Source organism: Prunus persica, chromosome G1 (assembly GCF_000346465.2).
Source record: "Prunus persica cultivar Lovell chromosome G1, Prunus_persica_NCBIv2, whole genome shotgun sequence".
Taxonomy (NCBI): Eukaryota; Viridiplantae; Streptophyta; class Magnoliopsida; order Rosales; family Rosaceae; genus Prunus; species Prunus persica.
The window spans coordinates 44,122,507-44,147,698 of record NC_034009.1 but is presented as its reverse complement, the minus strand read 5'-3'; the positions used below and the strand labels follow the sequence as shown (position 1 = coordinate 44,147,698).

The 25,192-nt window shown below is 35.8% G+C and overlaps 3 protein-coding genes across 3 annotated transcripts; 2 read left to right on the top strand and 1 right to left on the bottom strand.

The window, feature by feature from the left end:
* On the top strand, nt 3,293–9,978 carry LOC18793239 (phosphoglycerate mutase-like protein 1). The gene is made up of 10 exons (XM_007222505.2): nt 3,293–3,584; nt 4,139–4,200; nt 4,289–4,396; nt 5,559–5,638; nt 6,883–7,045; nt 7,631–7,705; nt 7,842–7,930; nt 8,693–8,812; nt 9,442–9,486; nt 9,565–9,978. Exons 1-10 carry the CDS (start codon nt 3,440–3,442, stop codon nt 9,677–9,679), a joined length of 1,002 nt encoding a protein of 333 aa, XP_007222567.1. The 5' UTR covers nt 3,293–3,439; the 3' UTR covers nt 9,680–9,978.
* LOC18789986 (protein odr-4 homolog) lies at nt 11,929–17,698 on the bottom strand. The gene is made up of 11 exons (XM_007222064.2): nt 17,468–17,698; nt 17,161–17,376; nt 16,918–17,013; nt 16,229–16,317; nt 16,003–16,131; nt 15,364–15,484; nt 14,331–14,409; nt 14,107–14,216; nt 13,677–13,855; nt 12,725–12,821; nt 11,929–12,498 (listed from the first exon to the last, which is right to left on the bottom strand). The coding sequence occupies exons 1-11, from the start codon at nt 17,546–17,548 to the stop codon at nt 12,202–12,204; spliced, it is 1,494 nt and encodes a 497-aa protein (XP_007222126.1). The 5' UTR covers nt 17,549–17,698; the 3' UTR covers nt 11,929–12,201.
* LOC18788640 lies at nt 20,794–23,350 on the top strand. Its single transcript, XM_020570636.1, has 2 exons — nt 20,794–22,616; nt 22,956–23,350. The coding sequence occupies exons 1-2, from the start codon at nt 21,140–21,142 to the stop codon at nt 22,961–22,963; spliced, it is 1,485 nt and encodes a 494-aa protein (XP_020426225.1). The 5' UTR covers nt 20,794–21,139; the 3' UTR covers nt 22,964–23,350.

Genomic DNA, 25,192 nt, shown 5'->3' with positions numbered 1-25,192 from the left:
GGTGGTGGGTATGCCATTCCCATCCCCATCCCTGCCTTCATATCCGCAATAATTCATATCAGGGATTCCTCACCCCCACCTTCATTGGGGAATGGGTTCCCCGACCTGCCCCATTAAGGAAGAAAATGGCATTTCTTGCATTAATTCATTCTAAGTGATATGATCCATCCTTTTCACACTCAACCATAATTTTGTCTCTTTTATGCCTTTAAAGCATCTTTGAGCTAGTATTAAGCAAACTGGTTTTCATCAGTCAAATTAATAGGTGGGGCCTTCTAAAAAATAAAACAAGAAAAATCCTTAATTATTAAGATTATTGGTTGATTAGGATCCACTTTGATGCTTAATAATATTACAAAAGTGTATATATATAATCCAACTTGGTCAGTTTTCCAAATAAACTTGTCGAAAAATTGCTACGCGTTTAATTACAAGGCTGACTATAATGGTGTATTTGTTGTTTGTTCAACATACATTGCCAGAAAACTACAACTTTATATACTTAATTAACTTATTAGCTGTCTAAACCCAATTACTTGGGAAATGTTAAATCATAGTAGTAGACTTAGCTGAAATACGTTGACCCATGACCCATTTTTGAGTAATGTGGTGGTTTTTGTTTTTCATTTGAAGACTAATAATATATAATTGGCCAAACTGTATAGCTGCATAGCATTTCAAAGGATCATCACAACTAAAAAAGTTTCCAAAAGACACGGTTTGGTTGTCAAGATAGAGAAAATTTGGCAAATTAATCAAATTGTTGAGACCCTAATCTTCTAAACCTATATGTATATATTAATCTCCTTACCATACGTGGAGTTATTAGTGACTGCCCATGAGTTTTTTTTTTCTCTCCTTCTTATGAATAATTGGATCAATTTGAACCAGTAGATCATAAAGCCCATAAATAATTATTACGTTATATTTGATAGACGTGACATGATTATGTCATATATTCAATATAAATTATACCACGTATTGCGTTTGACATCACAATTTAAAGTATAGATATTAATTTTATACATGTGTTCTAGTCAAGTAATTTTGATACAACACATAATCATCATGCCTCATGTTGTATCAAATACACATAATAATTTCTTATCGACATTTTTGTGTTAATATGTTACACATGCACAACTAAGTTGGTCATATAGAAGGTGACATAAGAACTGAAGCTTTATGAATGAGAAGCAGTAGCAACATCAGATGTGAGGCCGCCCTTTTTCTTCTAACCAAGTGGGGAATGGTGATCCTGTTTGCGTTGCCACCTTCGTTCTCTACTTGGTTAGAATAAGAATTATCCCAAAATGACCTAGATTTGGGTATGGGCTGGGTAGCCTACCAAAACTGTTTGGATTCAAACTTTTAGGAACCACAATATTCCACATACAGCCCAATAAATTCTACTCATATTGGGCTTCTATTTAAAATAAAAAAAGCCCACCTTCCAGCATAAATCTTTGTTCCCAAAAAACGTATGCATTGAATCATCCTCATATCCATGCATCAGTTGATGGTTCTATGTCTACTTCAGCGAGGGAAAAATTGAACTTGAGACATATACACTCATGTTTTCTAGATTTTTCTAGTTTTTACACAATATGTATTAATTTTTAACACTGCTCTTTAATGCACATTTATGTTACTCCGAACATGCTTTGTAACATTTCAAATCTACCGAAAGCTCTTGGTACTTGTCTGATCATTTACACTGGCCTAAGTGCTAATATGTGTAAGAACATGTATAGTCGCCAGTAAGAAAAACTGCCCTTCTCAGGGATGTGCTTTGGACGCCGTTGAGCAAGTTTAGCTATCTAAGGTATCTATTGAACCGTTGGAAGGAAGACATGTGTAACAAAAATAAATAAATGTCGATTCGGTTATAATGACTCTTGGAATTAGAACATCGTGAGCTGAACCAGTTCTCCTTGATTTGGTTCAAAACATCTATTTTTAATAATAAATAAAATTTTCTGGACAATTTGACCTAATTCAGTCGGTTTGATTGGTTGACCTATGTAAAGTCAAATAGGGGCTTAGCCCTTTTTTTTTCTTTTTTTTTTTTGGGGACGAATACTTTTGTAAAGTTTAGCCAGTTTAAATTAAAATAGTTTTGTAAAGTTTTGCTTTTAGAAGATGGCGTACTTACAAAAGAGATAGGCCTCAATAGGGTGGGCATCGAGACTGAAAAACCAAAACACATACCATATTGGATGAAAAAGACCGAAGAAAATCATGTTGATTAAAAAGTCAATAAATCGACACCAAATCAGACCAGTTCAAACTAGTTTCAATATCGATTTCGCACCTTACAAAATCTAACCGGACCAAATTCGATAAGATGTGTAATTTTTTTATTTTAAAAAAATTTATTTAAGCCAAATGCTAAATTTCTAATCCCGTAACTAATATTTTTCCTTAGTCTAACTTCAAAGCATCTCTCTTTTCTACCGAGAGGTGGGTGGGTGGTCAATGCCTTGTACTCTGAGCTAGGGCGAGTGCCTGTCCGATTCAGTGGTTGGTTGTGAAGGTCTACCCTAGTCGGCATATTTATGAGTGGGGTCATTATCCACGTGGTGTGATACTATTGGTTAATTTGGCTTGATTAGTCCCCTATGTGACTATGTCAACATGATTCATACATGATTATTGTTTTAATTGAGTTAAGTTAGGCCATCTCCAGGTGGGGAGGGCTATATTTAGTTATGGACTATATTTATCCCTCTAAAAAATAATTTTATAAGAAATAGTGTCAAGCTACATTTTAACTGTCTCCAAGAGCAAACGGTAAAATTTAATATTTTAATAGTTTTTAATATTTGATGTAAATTTATTAGTTAATTTAATTAAACTACTATTTATATTCTATTTAAAATATATTTTAAAAGAGAAAAAAATATTTTGGAATAGCTTATCTTTTTTTTGTAGTCCTTTATAGTCCACTCTTGAAGATGAATTTTGAGTATATAGCCTCACTTGGAGAAAAGCTTATAACTCAATCTAGACCGTTAAATGGAGAGATCACACGGTCTTCGTCTATATTGATTAGCTGGAAGCAAAAGCTGCAAGAGACGACGCAAGCAGAAGCCGTTGCATCATAACAAGCCAAGTATGGCTTGCTTCTGTCTCTGTCTCTGTCTCTGTCTCTCCCTCCGTGCTCTATTACTCAATAGGGTCCAAAAACAACGACCCTCCTCCATCCAACTTCCAAGTTCCAAGTTTTTGGTTTTTTTTTTTTTTTTTTTGGGGGATCAGAAAAATAAAATAACATAAATAAAACAAATCCGTGTACAATTACAACAAGACCTGGAACCTGAGACAGGCTTCAAATGCGCCATGTGCAATGGAAGATCGGACAATCGGCCTTCACGTATCTCTAGGCAGTCACAAGTTGACACATACGTACGTGTAGCTCTCACCCAAGCCATCAACCATGACCATTTCCATCTCTGCTATATATACCCCTCCCCTCTCTCAAAATCCCCTCCTTGTCCCCTCTCCCATTTCCAAGCTCCCAAGATTCTCACCACCGCGCTCTGCCATTCTTTGTTTCTCTTCCTCTCCTCCACCACCACCAGGTAGGGAACACCTATTTGCAGTTCTCTTCTTCATCTCTTATCTTCTGTAAATTCAATTATGCTTTGTTTTTTTTTCTTTTGCAAGTTTGCTTAATCTCTTTTACTTCTCGACCAAAAAAAAAAAAAAGATCTCTTTTACTTCATGCCTGCCTCTGCTCTGATCTGCCATCCATCTCTCTAATCAATCAATCAAACTGGGTTTTAAGTTTTGTATGATTTTGTTGTTGGTTATATATTTATTTATTTATTTATTGATGATTGAGTGGTGAACACAATTGGTTATCCGTTTATTCCTCCATAAGATCCTTTTACAGTCAAAAAAGGTGAAATCTTTTTAGCTGTAAAGCCAAATAATTGTATTTTATTCTGGTGTTGGGCCCTTTATTCTAGATTTCTGAACACGAATGTTAATTGTTAGGCCATATTCTTCTGAAGATGTGAAGGTCTCTTTCATCGTACTGTATTGATATATGCTTGCGTGCTCTACCCTGTTTAGGGTTTTTTTTTCTTCTTATTTATTTTTCTGTTTTTGGGGTGGGGGTTCATTGGTGCAGATATGGATGCCACTACAGGTCCAAGTCTCTACCCTCTGCACCGTTCTAAAACTCTTCACCTGGTTTGTTGCAAACTCTGGCCCTTCATTTTACTTAATACTGGTCGTAGAGTGCATTTGGGTATTTTTGACCAAGTGATGATATATACAGGTAAGGCATGCACAAGGGATTCACAATGTGGAAGGCGAAAAGGATCATAGTGCATACATGTCTTATGATCTTTTTGATGCACATCTGACCCCTCTTGGCTGGAATCAGGTAATCACTAATGAGAATGTTCAGTTGAACTTATGTTTGGTATGAGAGAATCAGAATATGTTAATTTTTTTTTGGAACTTTCTACACGTTCGTTTGGTATATGTCAAGCGGATTGTACCGATATACTACTCTATTGTTTTTTATATTGTTGTGAGTTTGTTGTTGAACTGAACCAAGAATCTGGTTATGTTGTACTGGGTTTGGTTTTGTACCCAATAGGAGGCCAAACTGAACTACAAATTTAATATTTTTACTGATTAATAAATTTTTTGGGATGAAAATTGATTGTTGGATGAGAAAAAATTATTGTACATTATGCAACCATGAATGAAAGTTAAGACAAGTACAAAACTTAGGTTCATATTCAGAAATCCATAATCATCTAATCAACATTAGCGAAAATACAAAATAGCTTGGTTAGTGGATAAAGTTTTTCTGAAATTTTGACAGCATCTGAAAAGAGAAAGCCAATATTAGATAGCCATCCCATCAAAAGTAACTATGAGTGTACAAATTGGATTATTGAAATTGTACTTATTATCAAACTGGATCCACTATCTTAATGTAAAGCCACCAGCATTACTTTGTCATGTCATTCCGTTTATGCACTGATAGGAACCCATGCAATAGTAGGTACATGTCCTGGAAAAACATCCATTTGTCCAATTGTTGCTGGTACAATGACCATTTCAACCTGAAACCCATCATTAAAGTTCATAATAAGTATTTATAATAATAAACAATAAACAATATGCTATTGGAAATACATTTTTTGTTAATGTGATGTTGAGATATATCAAAATGCATAGTCATTCTCACCAAGGAAAGGGTGCTGCGAGAAAAAAGGGAGCTTATGTGTTTCTTGTGCAACTTAGTCCTATGTGGAGTTTACTGATCTTAAGTTACCTGATTGTTTTAATCCGGTTGCTTAAGAGCCTGGAGTTCTACAAAACACTGAATTCAGACTGTTTAGTTTAATGGTGTTCCAAACATGGCATCAAAGAACTCTCTTTGTTTTTCACTGTAAGAACAATTTTACAAGGAGGATTTGCATTGGATTTCTCTCTCCTTTAAGTTCCTTATGTCGGGTGCTGTATGTCCTTTTTATTTTTTCCCAATAAATCAACAAATTCCATATAGTGATTTTGTGCCCTCATAACAGGTTGATAATCTACACAAGCATGTTCAAGCATGTGGACTTTCTAAGAGAGTTGAGTTAGTGATCACATCTCCTTTGTTAAGGTATCTCCTTCTCAGATACCATTTTTTTCTGAGTTTCTATGATCAACTGCTGCATGGATCCTAATCATAACTGTGAAATTATGTATTTCTCGGTGAATCATTTCCCCTTTATTTTGTTTTGTTTAGGTTTTTTCTTTTTTATTGTGAACTTGGATGATCCTTGGTATTTAGGATAGATGTTTTTAGATAAAATATATGCACTGATTATCTCATACACAAACTCAGACAAATACATTAGTTTTGTGAAATATGTAACTGATAGCAATATATGACTTATTTTATGAGAACTAGGGGACATTATCCATTAGTCTAATTTAAGAGGGAACAAACTACGCACCTTTATTCCTTTACTACTTGATTCTAAATGTCATCTTTGCTTCTACCTCAGATTCATAAAGGATTACTTCCTTTTCAGTTGATTGGAGGGCTGTTCCTTTAATATGCCAATAAGAGCTTTTTAATTTGTACTTGACAGTTATACGTTTTCCTTTATAATTTTTATTTTTTATATTATATATTATTTATATTTATTTTTAAGTGGGGTTCCATTAATTTTTATTTATTTTTGTGGGGAGGGGTGATAGGGTGGGGAGTGATTTGTCAAGGTGGTATTTAGTTTTGTTATGAACATTTGAAATCAGATATACCTTAAGATGATGAGGTGCTGTTGAAATAATTCAGAAACTTGAGGAGGTGAAGAACATGCATCCAAAGGAAATATACAAACAGTTAATTCTATCATATATGTCAGTTTTAACAATCTAGAATTGTGAGTTGGGACTTTTATAATAACTTCAGATGGGTAGGATGTGAGATCTGCTTCACTGCATACAGACTCAAGTCAATGCTATCCTTAATACAACTTTTCTTATGTAGGTGATTTGCATATGCCTGAATTTTGTGGCTGCTGAATATATGGTCCTGATTTTAGATGTATCTCTTTTCAAAAAGTGATAATTGCTAAGATAACTAGTCCCTTTCTAGAGAAATTAAATTTATTTGGTTCATGTAATAGAGTAAACTTTTATTTTTGCTTTAGGAGTTTTTATTTTAGTTATGTACATGAATAAGTGGATGTATGATTGCTTGGGTCTATGTTCCTTGAAAACATTTTCCGTTTTACAAGGCACTTTTATTTCTGGGAGACTGCACATTACATACCAGACAAAAAAGAGTGGATGTTTCACTTGGTGGAAATTGAAAAAAGAAAAAGCAACCTGTTTTGACCAATGATTGCCATGTAGGACCATGCAAACAGCAGTGGGTGTCTTCGGGGGTGGAGCATACTCAGACGGGATAGATGTACCTCCTCTAATGGTTGCAAATGCAGGGAACAGTAACCATCCTGCAATTTCAAGTCTAAACTGCCCACCATTTATAGCAGTTGAGCTTTGCCGTGAACATTTGGTACGTCATGTTCAAAGTTAAAACTAGTAACAGCTATGTAAATTTTGTGTAGAAGGTACACAAAAGCACACAGAGAGATAGAGCCTGGTTTGGGTATTGTTTCTCCCTCTGTGCGAAAAAACAAGGCTAAGGGGAAGGAAAATTGATAATCCTGATTTCAGTAGTTATTTTTTCTTTGCAAATGGTATAACTTTTTAACTGGGTGAAGGTCAAATATTTTGGATTGCCTTCAATCTATACCATGCCAATAAGGCTTCACTAACATGTACATATATTTTTCCTTTAGCAGTAAGTTATAAAACGAAATCCTTTTTGGTGTTATCTACATGTAGTCTATTTTATTTGGACCAGTCAGACGCTTGTCCTTCCTACTTTTAGATTTTATACAATTTTGATACCCAGATCAACACTACTATGTGTCTAAAGCCTCAGAGAAGGCCTCCCTTTTGCTCCTAAAATTACAAACCTCTTCTGAGTGTTTATTTTGAACATATTTTATTTATCTAGTTTCACATTAATCATTGAGTAAGAGGGGTTTTAACTGGACGTTGCACTCAAATGTGTGTGTTTTCTCTTGTGCTGCAGGGGGTTCATCCATGTGACAAGAGAAGAAGTGTTAGCGAGTACCGGCCTCTCTTTCCTGCAATTGATTTTTCACTGGCAAGTGATTTATTGTAACTTTTAAAAGTGGAGAAAAGCTATGCCTGCCATTTTTCTTGTCACTATTGTTTTTCGTTGCTGGTCAAATCTTCAACTTAGATTGATTGGAATATATTCTTGTTTATCGTTTGTTTAGATAGAGAATGAGGATGACATTCTGTGGACACCTGACATTAGAGAGAAGAATGAAGAAGTGGCATCTAGGGGACTGAAGTTTTTGAACTGGTGATTACCCTAATTCATTTCACTAAATTTCTGGTAACTGCATTCTTTATTATTCACGATCAGTATAAGAATCTTTGAGGAAAAGAAAAGGTGAAAAGAAGGCTATGTCACAGAGCACACTAGAATGATTTACAAGCTAACTCAAAATTGGGGTGAACAACATGAGCTCTTTTGTCCAAAGCCATAATATCTATATATTAGTATTACAGCATAATCTCTTCATGTCCCTTGTGCTGTGGGTATGCCACATGGATTTTAAGGAGGTGCTATCTGGCTGTAACTGTTGTTTTCTTACAAGTTCAGTTATAAGTATTATGATATTCTCATCACGCTGTTTTTTCACCTGAAGCACCTTGAATTGTTACACAAATTTATTTATAGTTGTTGGGAAATGTCCATTAGTTCATGTCTGCAGATGTTGAACCAAGTATTATTGCAACAAATTTTCTTAGCATGCCCTGCTTACTGTGGTTTCCTCTTGTAGATGAAATCATTTGGTTCTATCTTGCATAGCTTCTGAACATATAGCATACATTTTTTTCATTATCATTTTCAGAGTTCACCACTTTCTGGAATTGAAAAGGGAGATGATGGATTGTTTAGTTTTACAATGAATCAAATAGATCATACTATCTTGTGACCTTACATGTCAATGATTTGAATTATAGATTTCAGCCATCGACTCTTTTGACATTGGTTCTTATATTGGCATTATGGAAAGGTGTTCACTGAATTTTCTTTTCCCACTTTCAATTTGTCCAGGTTGTGGACACGTAAAGAGAAGGAGATTGCAATTGTTACCCACAGTGGATTCTTGTTTCATACCTTGAGTGCTTTTGGAAGTGATTGCCATCCATCGGTAAAGAGTGAAATATGCACACAGTAAGTGTTATGGTGGCTCTTTTATCCCTACTTTTAAGTCAACAGCATGAAATCTTTTATGATAATAATACACTACGAGAATAAATAACTGAGCTGCTCATTGCTGCATTTTCAAGCTCTGTTCTTGATTACATTCTGTATGGTGCCTGTATGTGTGAGAATTATTCAGAATGTTCTTGTACATTCTGAATATTCATGTTTGTTAATTCAATGATATTTACTTCAATCTATCAATAAACACACAATAATATTTGCTTCAATGTGTTTTGCGTTTTTCTTAATATTTGTTATTTAGAATAGCCACTCTATTCTTTTGTTTGATGCTTCATAGGTGGAACTGTATCCTTTATTTTCCTTTAGATGTAACTATTCCCTGCATATTGTGATGTCTAGATCTGGTCTGGTCGCCACTACTATTTTTGCTAACTAAACAGTTGCACACTTGCCCATCAGGCTACTAGTTCTATTACATTGTTCTGCACTGGAAATGTTTATAATCATATCAGTGTAAAAGCGTTCCTCATGTTTAGGATCGTTAGTTTTTACATGGAGGAGGATGAGTCCTTTTCTTTTCTCTTTGTGTTTTTTGGATGAATACTAAGCTTAAGAGTGGAATTCTGTTTATGCAGCTTTGCCAATTGTGAGCTTCGCTCGGTGATAATTGTTGATAGGAGGTGAGCTTGTAGTAAACAAAACCTCGAGAACATATATTAGCTTATGCAGAATTTTAATCTTTTGTCTCCTCTATGCAGTTTGATGGGGTCTGATTCTTCGACAACTAATTATCCTGGAAAAATTCCTCAGGGACCTGACCTTCCTAGTGACATTGCAGATGAGAAGCAATCAGAGAAGGGTGCTTCCAAGTAAATATAGCCCCTGATGATGGACATTCTCACACACTTGATATGATTATTCTGAAGCCTTAATTTTTCAGGGGCTGGTGGACATTCATGTTTTTCTTGGTTATTTTTATAGGGGAGACAGAAATTTAGTCTTTTTAAGGTTGCTTAGCTCTGTTAGGCAATTTGAAGATTCTTGTTTTTGGAGCCTTATAGATACATTGGGTTAACCTGAATATCATCGATGGTTTTAGAAGTTCCATGTATTTTTTTCAAAGATAAACATCTTTTATTAATACCATCTCCAACACTCTACGACTTCTCTCCCCTTTTCCTTCTCTTATTGTTTGGGCTTCAGTGTGAAATGTCGTCTTCTACATCTGACAGATAATCTGGGTTTTGTTAGACTTTGATCAACTTATACATTTATAAGGTTTTCGTCTGCACAGGCCGGCATAGACTTCTCTTGACGAAATTTATTTCTGCCAACGAAATTTTGTTAGGAGAGGTTTTTTTAAAAATAAATATAAACTTTGTATCTTTAAGTTAATAATTTTTTCTAAAACTTTAATTTTCAGTATTTAAGTAATATCTATTTAAAGGGTTTAGCCGCGCGGCTATATTTAAAAATATTCTATTTTTGGAGTATAGCCTTCCGGCTATAGTATAAACTAATTCGATTTATTGGGTGTAGCCGAACGGCTTTACTGTCAAAATATCCTATTTATCGAGTACAGCCTTGCGGCGATACTTCTAAAATACACTATTTATAAGGGTATAGCATAGAGTATACGATACTAATTCGATTTATGGAGTATAGCTATACGATACTAATTCTATTTATAGAGTATTGCCGTGCGGCTGTACTGTAAAAATATTCCATTTTAAAAGTATAGCCGTGCTTTACAGTTAAAATATTCTAATTTATACCTGAATCTATCAAAATGTAAAAGAAAGACAACTTTTTTGTCAAAAAAAGAAAAAAGAAAAAAAGAAGAAAAACTTAAAAGCCGCGTGAACGCGCTTGCAGTTGGGATCTCCAACAGTCGGAAAATCTTGTGCTGTTAGTTGCTTGGGGCCAAAGCTACTAAAACTCTAATCTGAAATTTGAATCACACACAGATACGATGAAGTGAAGTGAGCGAGTGCCCTTTGTCAGTTGGGTTTAAACACCGCCTTATATATTTCCCTCCGTTCACAATTTGGAAACTTATTCGCTCTCTCTCTCTGTCTGCGTGTGAAAGTGAAAACCCAGTTGACTCAAAGAAGGTTTTTGCCACATGCTTCTCATGATTCTGTCCAAAGTGTAAGTTGTATGAATATGAAAAGGAAGAGGCTTTCTTCTCATTCTGGGAGTGATCATCAAGACTACAACAATGAAGCATTAGTGCAAAAGAAACAAAAGCTGGTTCATGTGCAAAGTAGTGCAGATTTGAAGTTACCATCATCACCGAAACCAAAGATGCCTCAAGACATGAAAAACATGATTAGTCGCAGTGGTGGTGGAGACCTCAAATTGGTAATCGAGAAGGAACTTTTTGATACTGATGTGGCTGACAATAGCTAACAGTTTTCCATACCGATGAAGAAGGTTAAAGAGGATTTTCTTAGCGAAAAGGATCAGACTGAGTTGAAGCTACGTTCTGGTCACAATGAGAGAGTGCAGCTCTGGTCAATGAGTCGTAAATCCCAACTTCGCTTTGCGCTTGTTAAGGTTTGCACGACAAAACCAGAAGTTCAGCAATGTGGACATGGTGCAAGCACCTGTAGCAGCAGCCAAAGTGGACAAACGGGCTCCTCCATTTCTTGTATTAGCCAAGACTGTCTGTCAGTGTATACATATAATAAGTAGGGTCTTTTATTTTCAACATATTCTTTTGGTTTCTTGCCTGTGAAACCAATTCTTTGATTCGTTACACTGCAAATCCCTTTCTTTAATTCAATTGTCTTGTTCTTTATGCAAGATTGGCTATACTGTTGTAATCTCTTCAATGGAATGATTAGAATTTTGAAATAATTTTAGATGTGGAAGTTACAGCCAAGGCAGCGACTTTCTTTTTTATTCTTTTAGATAGTTGTCATTTCTCATTTCAGGGGATGGTTGAGAATAGTCTTTTTAGGCAATTAAGATTCATCTTTTCGGAGTCCTATAAATGTGAAGCCAGTGAAAATGGCTATGAAGAAGCATTTTAAAGATGCTAAATATCACAACTTTCATCAACACGTATCTCAATCACTTGGTCTTCTTCCCCTTTTATATCTTCTCTTATTGTTTGGGATGAAAAAAGAAAAATCTTCCGGACTCAGCCAGTTATCATATTAATGTTCATCCTCAATGTAACTTTTAAGGCATTCAAGTTTAGATACATCCATATCAAAAATGTAAAAATGCATACTGTACAAGTATTTGTGAAACTATAACCTCATTACAACTGATTCAACTGCATATTTTTTGCCCAAAACGGAGAGGGGAAAATCCAGAAAACAGTTTATTGATTTTATAGGACCACAAATGTTTACCCAGATTGGACAACCGAGGCTTCATTTGAACTATGATCTCCTGACAAATATGAGAACGTATCCTACAATGATAGAGAGGAGAAGGAATATAACAGCAGCCATGATGTTGACATTAGAGGACTCTATAGATTTTCGGCTACTTTCTCCCCTCAACGTGTCGAGTCCACTCTTCTCCAAACAGGACCTAGATGCCGAGGAAAAAGGCACCGCCACATCCCAAAAAGATTTGGTGACTGTAGATGGGGCTTCTATTTCAGGTTCCAAGATTGCTGAGTCATCTGTTGGAGCTTCCATAGACAACAACTCGACACATCGATCTTTAAGAACCTAAGGGAGGATGGAAAGCACAAGGTCAGAGCAAGTAAGACATTGAACTGAAAAGAGATTAAGTGAAAAGCTCATGTTGCTCAAAATCTAGTCCAATGCAGAGCTATTCAGAACCACATACAAAAAGGGTGCAACACCCTTGCATTTTCCAATTTTCTGTTTGTAGGTGTTTTTTTTTTCTTTTATTAGAAGTAGAAACCTCAGTTATCAAGTAATAAGTACAAACCTCAAATGTCTCAGATGGTTGTAGGTAGTCGCACACAAATGTACCTGCCAACCAAGGAACAAAGACTCTTCGGGGAAGTGAAAGACTGCATGTTTCTCTGTTTTAAGATGCATAACAAATGTGGTCAGTGTGCCAACTTATGTTTCCGCAATGTGACATAATAAATCACCGATGTTTAACAGAATTTTGGTCATAAATCATGATTCAGATTTCACCCTTCTGCTTGATGAAAAGAAATATAAACCCGCTAACAATATAGAATAAGCTGATGGTGCAAGAAACAATTAGTAGCAGCTTGCAGGGAATATTAATATATAATCTTGAAAGATAGTAATTCTTAATTTATACAATTTTATCTCCAACAGGAGATTCATAAAATTTTGCAGTAAAGGTGGCAGATTTCAAGAAAAGATTAGTTGGTAGCCTAAAGGGCCTCACAGAAAACTTTAAAGTAGCTACCGGTGAAACTACCCACATAATGAAAGGGGAGGGGGAAAAGAGGGGAGAGACGGGAAATGGGAAAGGGGGTGGTCAGCATATCTCTTGAGTACAGGTTACTAGTATCATGATATCAATCAATGATCAAGCTGCAGCTGATGAAATGAAACACATTGTGCAACACCATAATATTTACATAATCATTCCGATATACAAAAAAGTTTGTGAAGTTAATCACCAAATTGCTTTAGTTATTCACTCAAAGAAAATATATTCAACCAAATTGCTGAAATGTAATCAAATTTGAAACACGCTTATCTAAACCACCAAATTTGAAACATGCTTATCTAAACCACCACACAACATGCCTTAACAACATGGATTATAACAAAAGGAAAAGTACAATGGAAACGCACAGATCAGCATATAATCAATCAGCATTCATCATATTCATAGCAAACCCCTAGTTTTATTAAAACATTAGAAAAATAGTAACTTAGCAGGCATAATAGACCTGAACGATTGAAGAACAATTTGAAAAACAGGAGTTCCACTGGATATCCCATCTCTTGCTTCCTGGCTACCAGTATCATCTCTTGCTTGCTGGCCACCGGTTTCAGTTGGACCTGTCTCTCCATCTGCTTCATCACAGATGATATCTAGTCTACTCTGCAGACTTGTGATAATGTCATCCTACAAACATAAAATCAATTCATGATTTTACAGAAAATAAGCACACTAAGGAATTAAGCTAGTAAACACAATAGCATGAAAATATCTAAAAACAAGGCATGAAAAAAGCATGCACACCCTATGACGCCCAATGACAATGAAGTACAGTCAATTAGTGATAAATGTGAATTCAAATAGCCTTTAGAAACTAAACTAATAATTAGTTTTCGGTCTAAGATACGGAGGATTAAAAGTGATTATCTATTGTATACCTTTATATCAGCAACAGCTTGTGAAATTGGTTCTTTAGGATTTAAGAAGGCAAAGGAACACACAGAACCACTCAAAGCAAGAACACCAACGGCTTCTTTTTGGCTGCAGGCTTTACACAATAGATGAATGTTAGAATATAAACTAAAAATGGAAGAAGCAATTCAAGAAAAGAAAAGAACAAATGAACAAAATATTCCCAAAATTAAATGATGCATAAACACACCTTCAGTATCTTTCATAAATGGTAGAAGCAGTTCGACTTCATGCAGACCGTCTGATGTGCATAGATCATTGTTAAAAACCTAAAGTTGTATTCAAGACAGAGAAAACCGTATGAGAACTTGAGGTTAAAAGAGTCAACCTAGAAACCATGCTTATTGATTGTGGAAAATAAAGGGGAAAAACAAAATTCAACATTTGGTTTAAAAGAAGTTGGATCTATGGCTTAAAGTACACCATTACACCTGACAAAGATCAAGGCTTTTAGCTAAATATTTGCTTACAGCTAGCAAATGGTTACATTTCCTCATATTTATGTCTTCACAAAGGTAAGCAGTAAAATTGATACCCAAAAAAAAAAAAACTTTGAAAACAATAACGTGGGTTAGAACCATCAGCTATCAAAGTTTCAAAGACAACAAAATCTTGTGAACAAGTAACTGACTGCATATGACTCAACAGCATGACCGTCAACATAACTGCACTAACACGCATCAGAATTTTTTTTATTCAAGAAGTGCTAAAAGGTTTACTGATGAGTAAGTTTATCTGTTGATAGATGCAAATAGTGATTATAACCTGGCTTTAAAAAATGACTCAGAGAAGCACAAACCAAACAATCCTTGTCATATGACGCGCTGTATCAACTTTCTACACCTAAAATTACTTAATATGATAAAAAGCGGCACTTACAGTCTTCAGATATTATAAGTAACTTTCTACAGCACACTCCTGATATCAGCTACATAGAATTAGTATACTTCTATCAACTTGCAAAGAAGACATCATAGTTGAAAAGAACAAGTTGCATATGCAACAGAGACTCAAAAAACTATTTTGGACTTTAAGAGATATGTTTAGCCATTGTAGCGCCAGAGACATCAACATATCATATAACAAACTCAAGGTCATCCAGAACACTAACAAGACTCGAGGTCATCCGGAGCATTAACAGGCACGAGCAGGTATGACGCTTTTGCATATTCGTAAAAGGTGTACAGTAATTTTAAAAACCAACAACTCAATGAGCTACTTACCAAATTTCCATCATACATAGCTTTTGCACTTTTAAGATCTTTTGCATGAACTGAAATTCCCAGACGAAGAGCTTCACTAAAAGTTTGAACATTTGATAAATTCTTGTGAAATATGGGCAATCTGGGAAAGAATAACTACCATGAGACAACCTAAATACTATTATGTGCTAGTACTGGGATAAAGTATACTATTATTAAATTGGATATGACCTTCAGTACTATGAGAGCATAATATTCTATTACGTGGCCCAGTTAGAACCTCAAAATAAGCCAAAAAAATAAAAGTGCAGCAGACAGGCAGAAAGAAACGGGGATCAACTTCAGTGTTGTCTTTGGACATGACGTAATAAGGGATAAGAGATAAACTAAATGATAAATAAGGAATGTAGCTTAGTTTATAAGGTTCAAGAGGGCTCCAGTATCATCATTGTTAGATATTGATATGCTTAATAGTTGAATCATCAGATCATTGTTTGCTTTCGTTTGGACTGAGCTCATTATTTACTTTAACTTCAATTCAAACAGAATGATGGGTCCTAAATTCTAGTGCATGTGAAAGTCACATGAAATTATATTTAAAAAGTTCTAAGATATCAATTTCCTTTTTTCTTTTTTCTTACTAAGAAAAGCAGACAGTACCTGATATCAAAATTGTACATGCACCTAAATCTTTGAAGGGAATTTAGGACCCTTCCCATTTTAAAATCACAAGGCCTTAGGCTGCTAGATGTAATATTTGAAGCAACCGCACAATTTCGACATGTCCACCTACAGAAATAGCCTCTTAGTCATATACCCTTTGACAATAACTAAGAGAGCATAATTGGGACAATAAACAATTATCGAATTCAGGTAGGGAAGTTACCTCCTTGGACTATAACAGATGTGAATAAGCAGTCTCTCATCCCAATCATTCTCTGAGAGGGGCGCTGCTTTGGCAACTCCCATTACAGTCTGCAAGAGGCCTTTTCCATTAATATGTATTAAAAGTCATTTTTTCCCAGTATACGCATAGGATAACTTTAAAGTTTAAAATGAACATAATCAGTCCCATATTTTCATAGCTGACCCATTCTTTGCAAGTAAACTAGCCAAGAATACTTTTTCTGTTAGATTTATGATAATTATAAAGTTTCATTACAGAGAACCTGACCAGGTTCTCCTTGGTTAATGCAAATTAACATGGCCATGAGGGCTATATTATATTAGGTTTTTTAAAGTGAAAAGGGCGCATCAACTAAAGCCAATGGTCGTATTAGACCTAATTTCATGATTTGATAGGCCTTATAGAATGTATCAAAATCCAGCAGTCAAAAGCTAAAAATGGATATCCTGCATTTACCAATTTATCTCTTATTTTTTTTCCTTTCTATATATTTTCTCTGTCACTAAGCGGAGCACTGCCCGCTTAAAGCTATCCATCCTTCTCGACACAAGCAAGCTCATAAAGCCACAGTCCCAAAATAGCATGCTATACAGCAATCAAAATCAAACTCTGCTAAAAAACATGGATATACCAAACAAGATTAATCCAATTCAGGGCCAAAAGAGTACCTGGCAAAGCGTAATGTTGGAATTCTTAAATGCACTTTCACTTGCCCAGATGTAAATGCCAACCACCTTCATGCCACCCACTAACATTCTAGACACCTAAAATATCATAAAATGCATACACAAGCACAATGAACAAGACCCAGAAACCATATCAAAATTCGATTTTATAGATACAAACAATATAAAGTAGGAATATACAAATATAAATATGCATATATAGGAACATTTTTATATGTAATTGACCTGGCGAGCATGTTCTGCGACCCAATCCTTGTCAATGGAGAGAGAAGAGGAATCGGAGGACTGAGATTTGGGCTTGGTTCCCTTTCTCTTGTCGTCCTTGGTGGGCTCGACAAGGGAACAAGCAGGCGCTCCGGCGTCGTTTAGTGGGGTTGGGACGATATCGAAGACGAAGCCTCGGTCTAGAGAAGAGCTGAGCTTGCCTATGAGAAGACCCACCTGAACTTGCATAGCAAACAAAAACCGTAAAACTCAGAATCAGCCATGTTTCTCTCTTTGTGAGAGAGAGAGAGAGAGAGAGAGAGAGAACCTGGGCAGGCGTAGAGGATTGCTCGAGGCGATCCTCAGCTAACTTGAGCTGGGTTTCTTCTCCGACCACTGCTTTCACCATTGCTGTACGGACTCTATGTTTTTCTCTTTGTGGTTCGATCGATGAGCTTCTTCGGAGTGAGTGGAAGTCGTTTCTGAGTTTAACGGACGAAATCGTCCATGTCCCAGGCGGGGCCTGGAAGACCCGCCCATGAGAACATGGTGCTGGGTTGGCCCATCTAAACATGAAACATGTAATTATTAAAGATTTTCTTGAGTTAAACTTATATTTTCTTTACTAAAATATGTGTTCATGCTTTCAATTCGTATAATCCAAATATCAAGGAACTCCTAAAGTCAAACTGAATTGAAGTTTAAGTCGATGCTAAAGTCGCTTAATTCCCAAGGTTTTTTTGTGTTAAATTTGCGACCTAGATGCTATATTTAATTGAGATTTTGATTTAATTTTTTTTCCTCTTCACATAATATGATCAAGTTTAGCTATTTTTGACCCAACATTGGCCTCAACTTTCACTAATACCCACATCAAGTGTAAGAAAATAAATCACTAGAAAATCCAAAAGAATTTACAAAAGTATATTCAAATTCATTTTATGATAAAAGTTTAACAAACTCCATTAAAATCCATTGACTTTGCATAAGTTTATAACTCTTTAAAATCCATTAAAATTTCAGTGGAATACACAAGTCGATTCCTTCAGTTGTTCATGTTACCTTTTTGACTGATTTGGATGAAATTGGCTAAAAACTAAAGGCAATAGCTAAATTGGCGATTAAATTTAGTACGAAGGCTCAATTGATTGAAAACATAATTGAGGATGTTGAATTCGACAAGCGTGACAAATCATGGTAGTATTCGACAGTATATTCCTTCTAAAATGACTAAAAGCGTTTTTTGAAAATATTTGACAACCAAAGAGTATGACATGAGTCCGACCCGATTAATTAAGGCCCGACGTAACACAACCTCTATCTTTGGGCAGGTCCGACTAGAAGAGTCTCATTGTTAGTTGCATGGAAGAGATCAAATTACATGGAACATAGCATTGGATAAACTAAGGCCCCATTTGGTTCACGGAATGAATTTAAGGAGAAATCATTTCTCATGTCATTTCCCACGTTTGATAATGTTGAGAAAGTAATCGAGAGATAACACTTTATTTCATTTCCCATGTTTGTTTTGAGTATGAATGGAAAACAAAGTTTGTATAAATTTTCAATTATACCCATATTATATTAAATAAAAAAGAGAATGCATTTAATGATATATTGTAATTCTAAATTGTTAATGGGGACAAAATGGTCATGAAAAATGTGTATTTAATGTTGCTTCATTTTCCCAAACTTTCCCATGAGGAGGGAAAACAAAACCCAAATTCAGAGAATGATTTCACTTTCCCCATACTTTCCCATCCTTAAGTCTCATTTCCCATGAATCAAACGGGGCCTAAGAGAAATATGCTTGTGGATTTTATGCACATATTGGAATAGTTATTGAGAAAGCTCTTCTAGTTATTGATTTATTGGGCTTTCCATATAGAGATATTTAGTGATATACTCATTTCTAGCACTAATATTATAAATAAACCCTACACAATTGAATTTCTATAAACAAACCCAAAAAAAAACTCAAAAAATGACAGCTGGCCTTATTGAATTTAATATTAATTATTAAATTACTTTGATGCCCTATTAAGAGTTTTGGGTATTTTTATGAGATTTTGGGGTTGGGCTTGTTTTAAGAAATTGATGTCAGTTTTGTAATTTATAAGAAGTTAAAAGCTTTTTTGTTATGTTGTAAATGAGCTTTTGGTGTGTTTCTAAAGTCCATTTCATATGAGATATTTTTATAATTTGGGCCCCCATATATATGCATAATTTGATCCAACAAATGAGACAAGAAGTTGTCCGCTGAGTTTTGATTCATACCTATGACTAGAGGTATCCAACAGGCCGTTTAAAATTGGCCCAGTAGTCTACGGATTATTGAATGGGCTCAATTTTCCCAACAGGCCGACTCATTTAAATTTAAATTATTAAATTATATTTATTTGAGAAAAAAATAATACATATATATATATATATTTTTTTTTTTTGAGAAAAAATATAGAATTTTTTTAAACCTCAACAATAGTCTAGCACTTTTCTATTTAAATATACTTCAAATTAAGGCATAGACCTCTTTTTTCAACAATTAATAAATCTTGTTAGTATATACATAATTGTAAAAAAAAATTGAAATAAAATTGTAAAAATAAATAATAATAAAATGAAATACATAAGTCGACCTTGGCGTGGGCTTATATATGCTCGTTTAGTGGCTCAACACGAGCTCGACCCAGTCCAATATATGCTAGGGTTGTGGGCCCAACCTAACTTAATAATTTTTATTCATGGATGAACCCGACTTGATCCATTTATTAAATGGGCCTACTCTAAATGTTTGTCGGAATTGTTTGACACCTCTGCATAGTATATAAACACTTGAACATAATAAATTTATTTTTTGAGTACAAGTGATAATCTAAACTACATGAGAGGGGGTTTCTCACACACACACACACAAAACTATGATGTAGTGTGGATTCAAATTTGAGACTTATGGTGTGCAAGTTAAGACCCTTATTCAACTAGGCTATACCTATTGTCTGAATTTAATAAAATTTAATGTGCCTATAAAGTGCTTCTAGAAAAGCAATATTGCATAAAAAATTATTTTGCCCATTATCTTTTTGATACAGACGGTATTCTATTTTAATCTAACCTAAACTAATGAAATTTTGTCCACCACTTGTCAAACAGAAAAACGTCTATTGATTGATCCTTAGTCTTCCTTGATTATCCATTAAAAGTTTCCATGATTTCATTTAATCATAAAAGACATGATTTCATAATGTCACCCCTTTTCCTTATCTTTATTTATTTTTTCCTTTTGATTTATGCAATTTTGTAAAACCCAAACAACAACAAATTAGAATTTGCTTTGCAGGGGTTGTGAACTAATGCAAATTGGTTTAAGATGAGAGGTTGAGTGGGCGGCGGCGACGACAGGGTGGGGTGGACCATGGGTAATGACGCCGAGAGACAGTGCAGAAAGAGAGAAGAAGGGAGGGGTTTTTTTTTCACTTGTTTTAAAATAAAAAACTTTATTGTTATTATTATTTTAATTTTATAATTTTTAATGTATAAAATTACCAATTTATCCTTATATTTAACGGCAAATTAAATAAAATTTTGATGATTTAGACAACGTGGGAGATTGTTGTAAAAATAAAGTTAATATCCTTAATTTTCTTAAAAAACAGAAAGGAGTCCATTGAAAATTAAGTATAAATTTAGAGCATAAATCATCATTTAGCCTTAAAAATAAAAAATAATCCAGAGAATTTTCCCTTTTTTTTTTGGGTGGTTGGAGAGAATTTTCCTTCTAGAAAGTTTAGAAACTGATGCCAAAGCATTATAAATAAATAAATATAAAAAAATCCCACCCGACTAAACATTTTCGTGTAAAACCAAAATCACACCCAAAATATTTCCATTTTCTCCCATCTCCCACCGAATCCAAGATCACCAAAACCCTGGTCATTTCCCATGGCTCCCAAATTCCAACCCTAATCTTCACTCCTCGTCGTCTTCCTCCTCCTTTTCTCCAATGGAGAACTACTCCTACCCGGACTCCCGCGAGTCCTCTCCTCGCTCCCGCGAAATCGACTGCGAAACTGCCTCCTGGGCCGACGACCAACCACCGTCCGCCACGTCCACCTACAAGGTCAAGTTCATGTGCAGCTACGGGGGCAAAATCCAGCCCCGCCCGCATGACCACCAGCTCGCCTACGTTGGCGGCGACACCAAAATCCTCGCCGTAGATCGCAACATCAAGCTCTCCGCTTTCGCCTCCAAGCTCGCCTCCCTCTGCGACACACCCAACGACGTCGTCTGCTTCAAGTACCAGCTCCCCGGCGAAGATCTCGACGCCCTCATATCCGTCACGAACGACGAGGACCTCGAACACATGATGATCGAGTACGACCGCCTCTACCGCGCTTCCGCTAAACCCGCAAGGCTCAGGCTTTTCCTCTTCCCTCTCGGCAACAACCCTTCCGCTAGCTTCGGCTCCAACGAGAGTAAGTCGGAGCGGCAGTGGTTCGTCGACGCTCTGAATTCGGTTCAGATTGGCTCTCCCGATGGTTCTTCTCCGACGGCTCCGGTCACGGCGTCGCCGGCGAACCCGGATTTCTTGTTCGGGTTCGATAAGGGGTACTCGGCTGTACCGGTTCAGAAATTTCCCGAAACGGTTACTCCTCCGACGGTTCCCGATTCGCTTGTGAAAAGCCCTCTGGTTGGATCGGAGGATCGGCAGGTGGTCGGAGAACAGGTGATGTCTCAGGTGGAGATTCAGAGGCAGATCCAGGAGTTGCAGAGGATGCAAATCGCCGCTGGTCATGAGCCGACGACGATCTATCATCGGAAAAGCGATGAAATCGGAAATCCTAGGGCTTATACCCCCGATTACTACTCTCAGAAACTTCCAGAAAACCTAGCACCAGTGCAAGGATCTTCTCCGGTGGCAATGCCGACACCTGTGCAAATGCCTACTGCCTATATGCCGGAGAGGCACATGAACACTGGGGGTTATCCGGTGGCGGCTGGTCAGTCTGGACCGGAGCAGCCAGTTTACCTCATTTCAACGCCGACCGGTGTGTACCAGGCGCCGGCTCATAGACCCGCGACTGGACCGGTTGGTCAGGCGTACTATGGAGTACCGCAGAGGATGGTACCGGAGGTGTACCGGGACGCTCAGGCATACAATACTGCAGTGGCAGCACAGCAAGCTCAGCAAGTACAGCAAGTGCAGCAAGCTCAGCAAGTGCAGCAAGCTCAGCAAGTACAGCAAGCTCAGCAAGCTCAGCAAGCTCAGCAAGTACAGCACGCTCAACAAGCACAGCAGGCTCAGCAGGCAAAGGTTGGAGCTTATAGTGAAGGGTTTGCACAGGTTGGATACGAAGCGGTTGGGAGGCAGGTGTACTACACAACAGCTGGAGGTGTCGTTTCCTCATATCAAACGGTGGCCCCGGTGGCAGTAGACGGAAGACAAGGTGGTGTTGGTGCGTTGAATCAAATTCAAGACGGTAAGGTTGTTGTTTCCATGGCTTCCCAGGCCTCTGCCATGTGACAAATATAAACAAATAAATTCATAGATAATGTTTTTTAATTTTTGTTTCTATATGGTTTTATAGTTTAAATAAGAAGAATGAAGAATTTAATTATATGGATTGTGGTGGATATTTCTGGTTGTGTGGTGGTAAGACAATGGACATTATTTCTTGTGTATTTGAGGAATTGTTTTTGTGCAAATTATTGGGTCTCTTTTGTTTTGTTGGTTTTGAATTGATAGTAGTAAAAAACTAATTGACATAGATGCTGTGATTGAACCCTCTGAGTAATATTTTACTGTTTTGGTTACCCAGACAAGTGACAAGAACCAAGATAAAGATATTGGCAATATGTTAACATTTGGGCCTGATATGTAGCTGCTTTGGTTATCCAGAAAGTTGATCCCTGCATCGATACAAGTATTTTATTCAAAACCTTGTGACTTTTGGTATCTATTCAGTATTAATCTGCGGGTGTGGTGGAAATTATTTGGTCTATTTTTTTATGTTGGTCTTTGGATTGGGTTGCAAGTAGTAAAAGAGTAAAAACGAGTAACATGTCGCTGCTTTGGCATCTATTCATGAGGAAATGCCTATTGCAATCAAATGAGCCTCCTCTTTTTTGAACTTTTTTATTTAATGAAATGTCTGTTGCAATCAAATGCCGCTATTTATACTTTATATAGATTAAATAATTGTTGTTGATTCTTCTTTTCCAGCCTGGTTTTGTTAGACGATCCCTTGATTCTTTCAGCCATGATTATTGAAGTAGACTATTATTATTATTATTATGTTAATTATTCTATAGAGAATGGGTTTTGGCGCATAAACAGGCTTTCTAATGCTTTCAACCGAAAAAACAATCTTTCTAATGCTCATTGGGCATCTGCCTCCAAAAGTTGGTCAAGATAGAAGGGAATAATATGAGAAAATATGTCATCAGAATGGTGGTGGAGTAAAGCATAAGGAAAGAATATATGAAATAAAAATCTTTTTGTTGTATTTCTTTAAATCATTGTTTTTATATGGTTGTGTATAGTTCAGTTATAAAAATGACTAGTCTTGAATTTGGAAACCTTTTTGGTTTTGTTGGTGGTATATGATAATTGACTTTGTTTTTTGTGTATGGAGGGATTGTTTGAGTGTAAATTATTGGGTCTCTTTTGTTCTGCTGGTCTTGAATTGATAGTTAAAAATTAAAAACACTTGACATGGATGTTGTGTTTGAACCTTTTGAGTAACAAATAGTGCTTTGGCTACCAAGAAAGGTTACAAGAACCAGGATAAAGATAGTGTCATTATGTTAGCGTTACGTTGAATGCTCGTTTCATAGCTCAATTATAATACCATATATGCGCTGCTGTTGCGGTCGATATTTTATTCGAAGCCTTTGTGTAAGAGATTTGGTATAATTTTTTATTAAAATTTTTTATGTTGATCTCTGAATAGAAAGAGTAGCAAAAGACTAAAATATCATTAAGTGTTGTGATTGAGTTCTCCGAGCAACATGTTGCTAACTTGCTGCTTTGTTTTACCAAGAAAGATGACAAGATGAAGATAATGGCAATAGGTTAGTGTCAAGTTGAGTATTATATAAGCTCAATTATGAAGTGCAATTGGGCAAATTTAGATAAGCTTTGCTGCGTTTGTGATGGGATCTGCATCGATATAACTATTTTATTCAAAGCTTGCAGTTTTGGCATATCTTATTCATGAGCAATTTGACAAGAAGAATGCTCCAGCTCTCGTTTTCTTAAAAAAGAAATATAAACTTATTTATTTGGTGAAAGGGAGTTTATACTTTATGTGTAGATTAAAAGATTGTTAATTCTTCTGTTTCCAGATGGGTTTTGGTGGATAATTCCTTGATTCTGATTCTCTGTGCTATTCTTATCCAAGTGGGTTATTTTTATTATTTAATGTTGAATGGATTCTAGTGTATAAACACTCATTGTATTCTTTGCAAAAGTTAGTCAAGGTACAAGAATGTGAGAATATGGGGAAGGAAAAAAATCATTAGAATAGTGGAGGTAATCATATATGGGAAATATCTTGTGTTCTTGTATTGCATCTATATATATATACACACACAAGAAATTTCAATTGAGATATTCTTTAAATAAGTTTATTTAAGGAATACTTTTGTAGAGTTCATTCTTTATTGTATTTCACTAATTCAAACAGTCTATTTTGTAGGTATTCATTTAAGGATCACTTGAATTCGATATCATTTGACCACTCAATTGAATTATTGAAATTTTAGTACTTTATTAAAGTATCGTGTTAATTGATTTTGTAGGCCTCAATTTGATGTCGAATCGGTTTCCGATTTGTATAGTTTTTTGCAAAGATGATCTATGAATGTAGACTTAAAAAATAGACAGTTTGGATTGTTGAAAAAAAAAAAATCGTAGAGAACTCTAAAGGGTCCTTAAATAAAATTATTTGAGAAATTTCTCAATAGAAAGGGAATATATATATATATATATAGACAAATAATTCATCAAAAAAAGAGATTAAGAAATCAAAAATTGATGTATGGTCCTAGACCA

Coding starts and splice junctions, on each gene's coding strand:
- LOC18793239 (XM_007222505.2), top strand. CDS start 3,440: ATGACCATTTCCATCTCTGCTATATATACCCCTCCCCTCTCTCAAAAT. Junction 3,585..4,138: donor CTCTCCTCCACCACCACCAG/GTAGGGAACACC, acceptor TCATTGGTGCAG/ATATGGATGCCACTACAGGT. Junction 8,813..9,441: donor AAGAGTGAAATATGCACACA/GTAAGTGTTATG, acceptor CTGTTTATGCAG/CTTTGCCAATTGTGAGCTTC.
- LOC18789986 (XM_007222064.2), bottom strand. CDS start 17,548: ATGGTGAAAGCAGTGGTCGGAGAAGAAACCCAGCTCAAGTTAGCTGAG. Junction 17,377..17,467: donor AATCCTCTACGCCTGCCCAG/GTTCTCTCTCTC, acceptor ATGCAAGTTCAG/GTGGGTCTTCTCATAGGCAA. Junction 17,014..17,160: donor TCGCAGAACATGCTCGCCAG/GTCAATTACATA, acceptor ATGATATTTTAG/GTGTCTAGAATGTTAGTGGG.
- LOC18788640 (XM_020570636.1), top strand. CDS start 21,140: ATGGAGAACTACTCCTACCCGGACTCCCGCGAGTCCTCTCCTCGCTCC.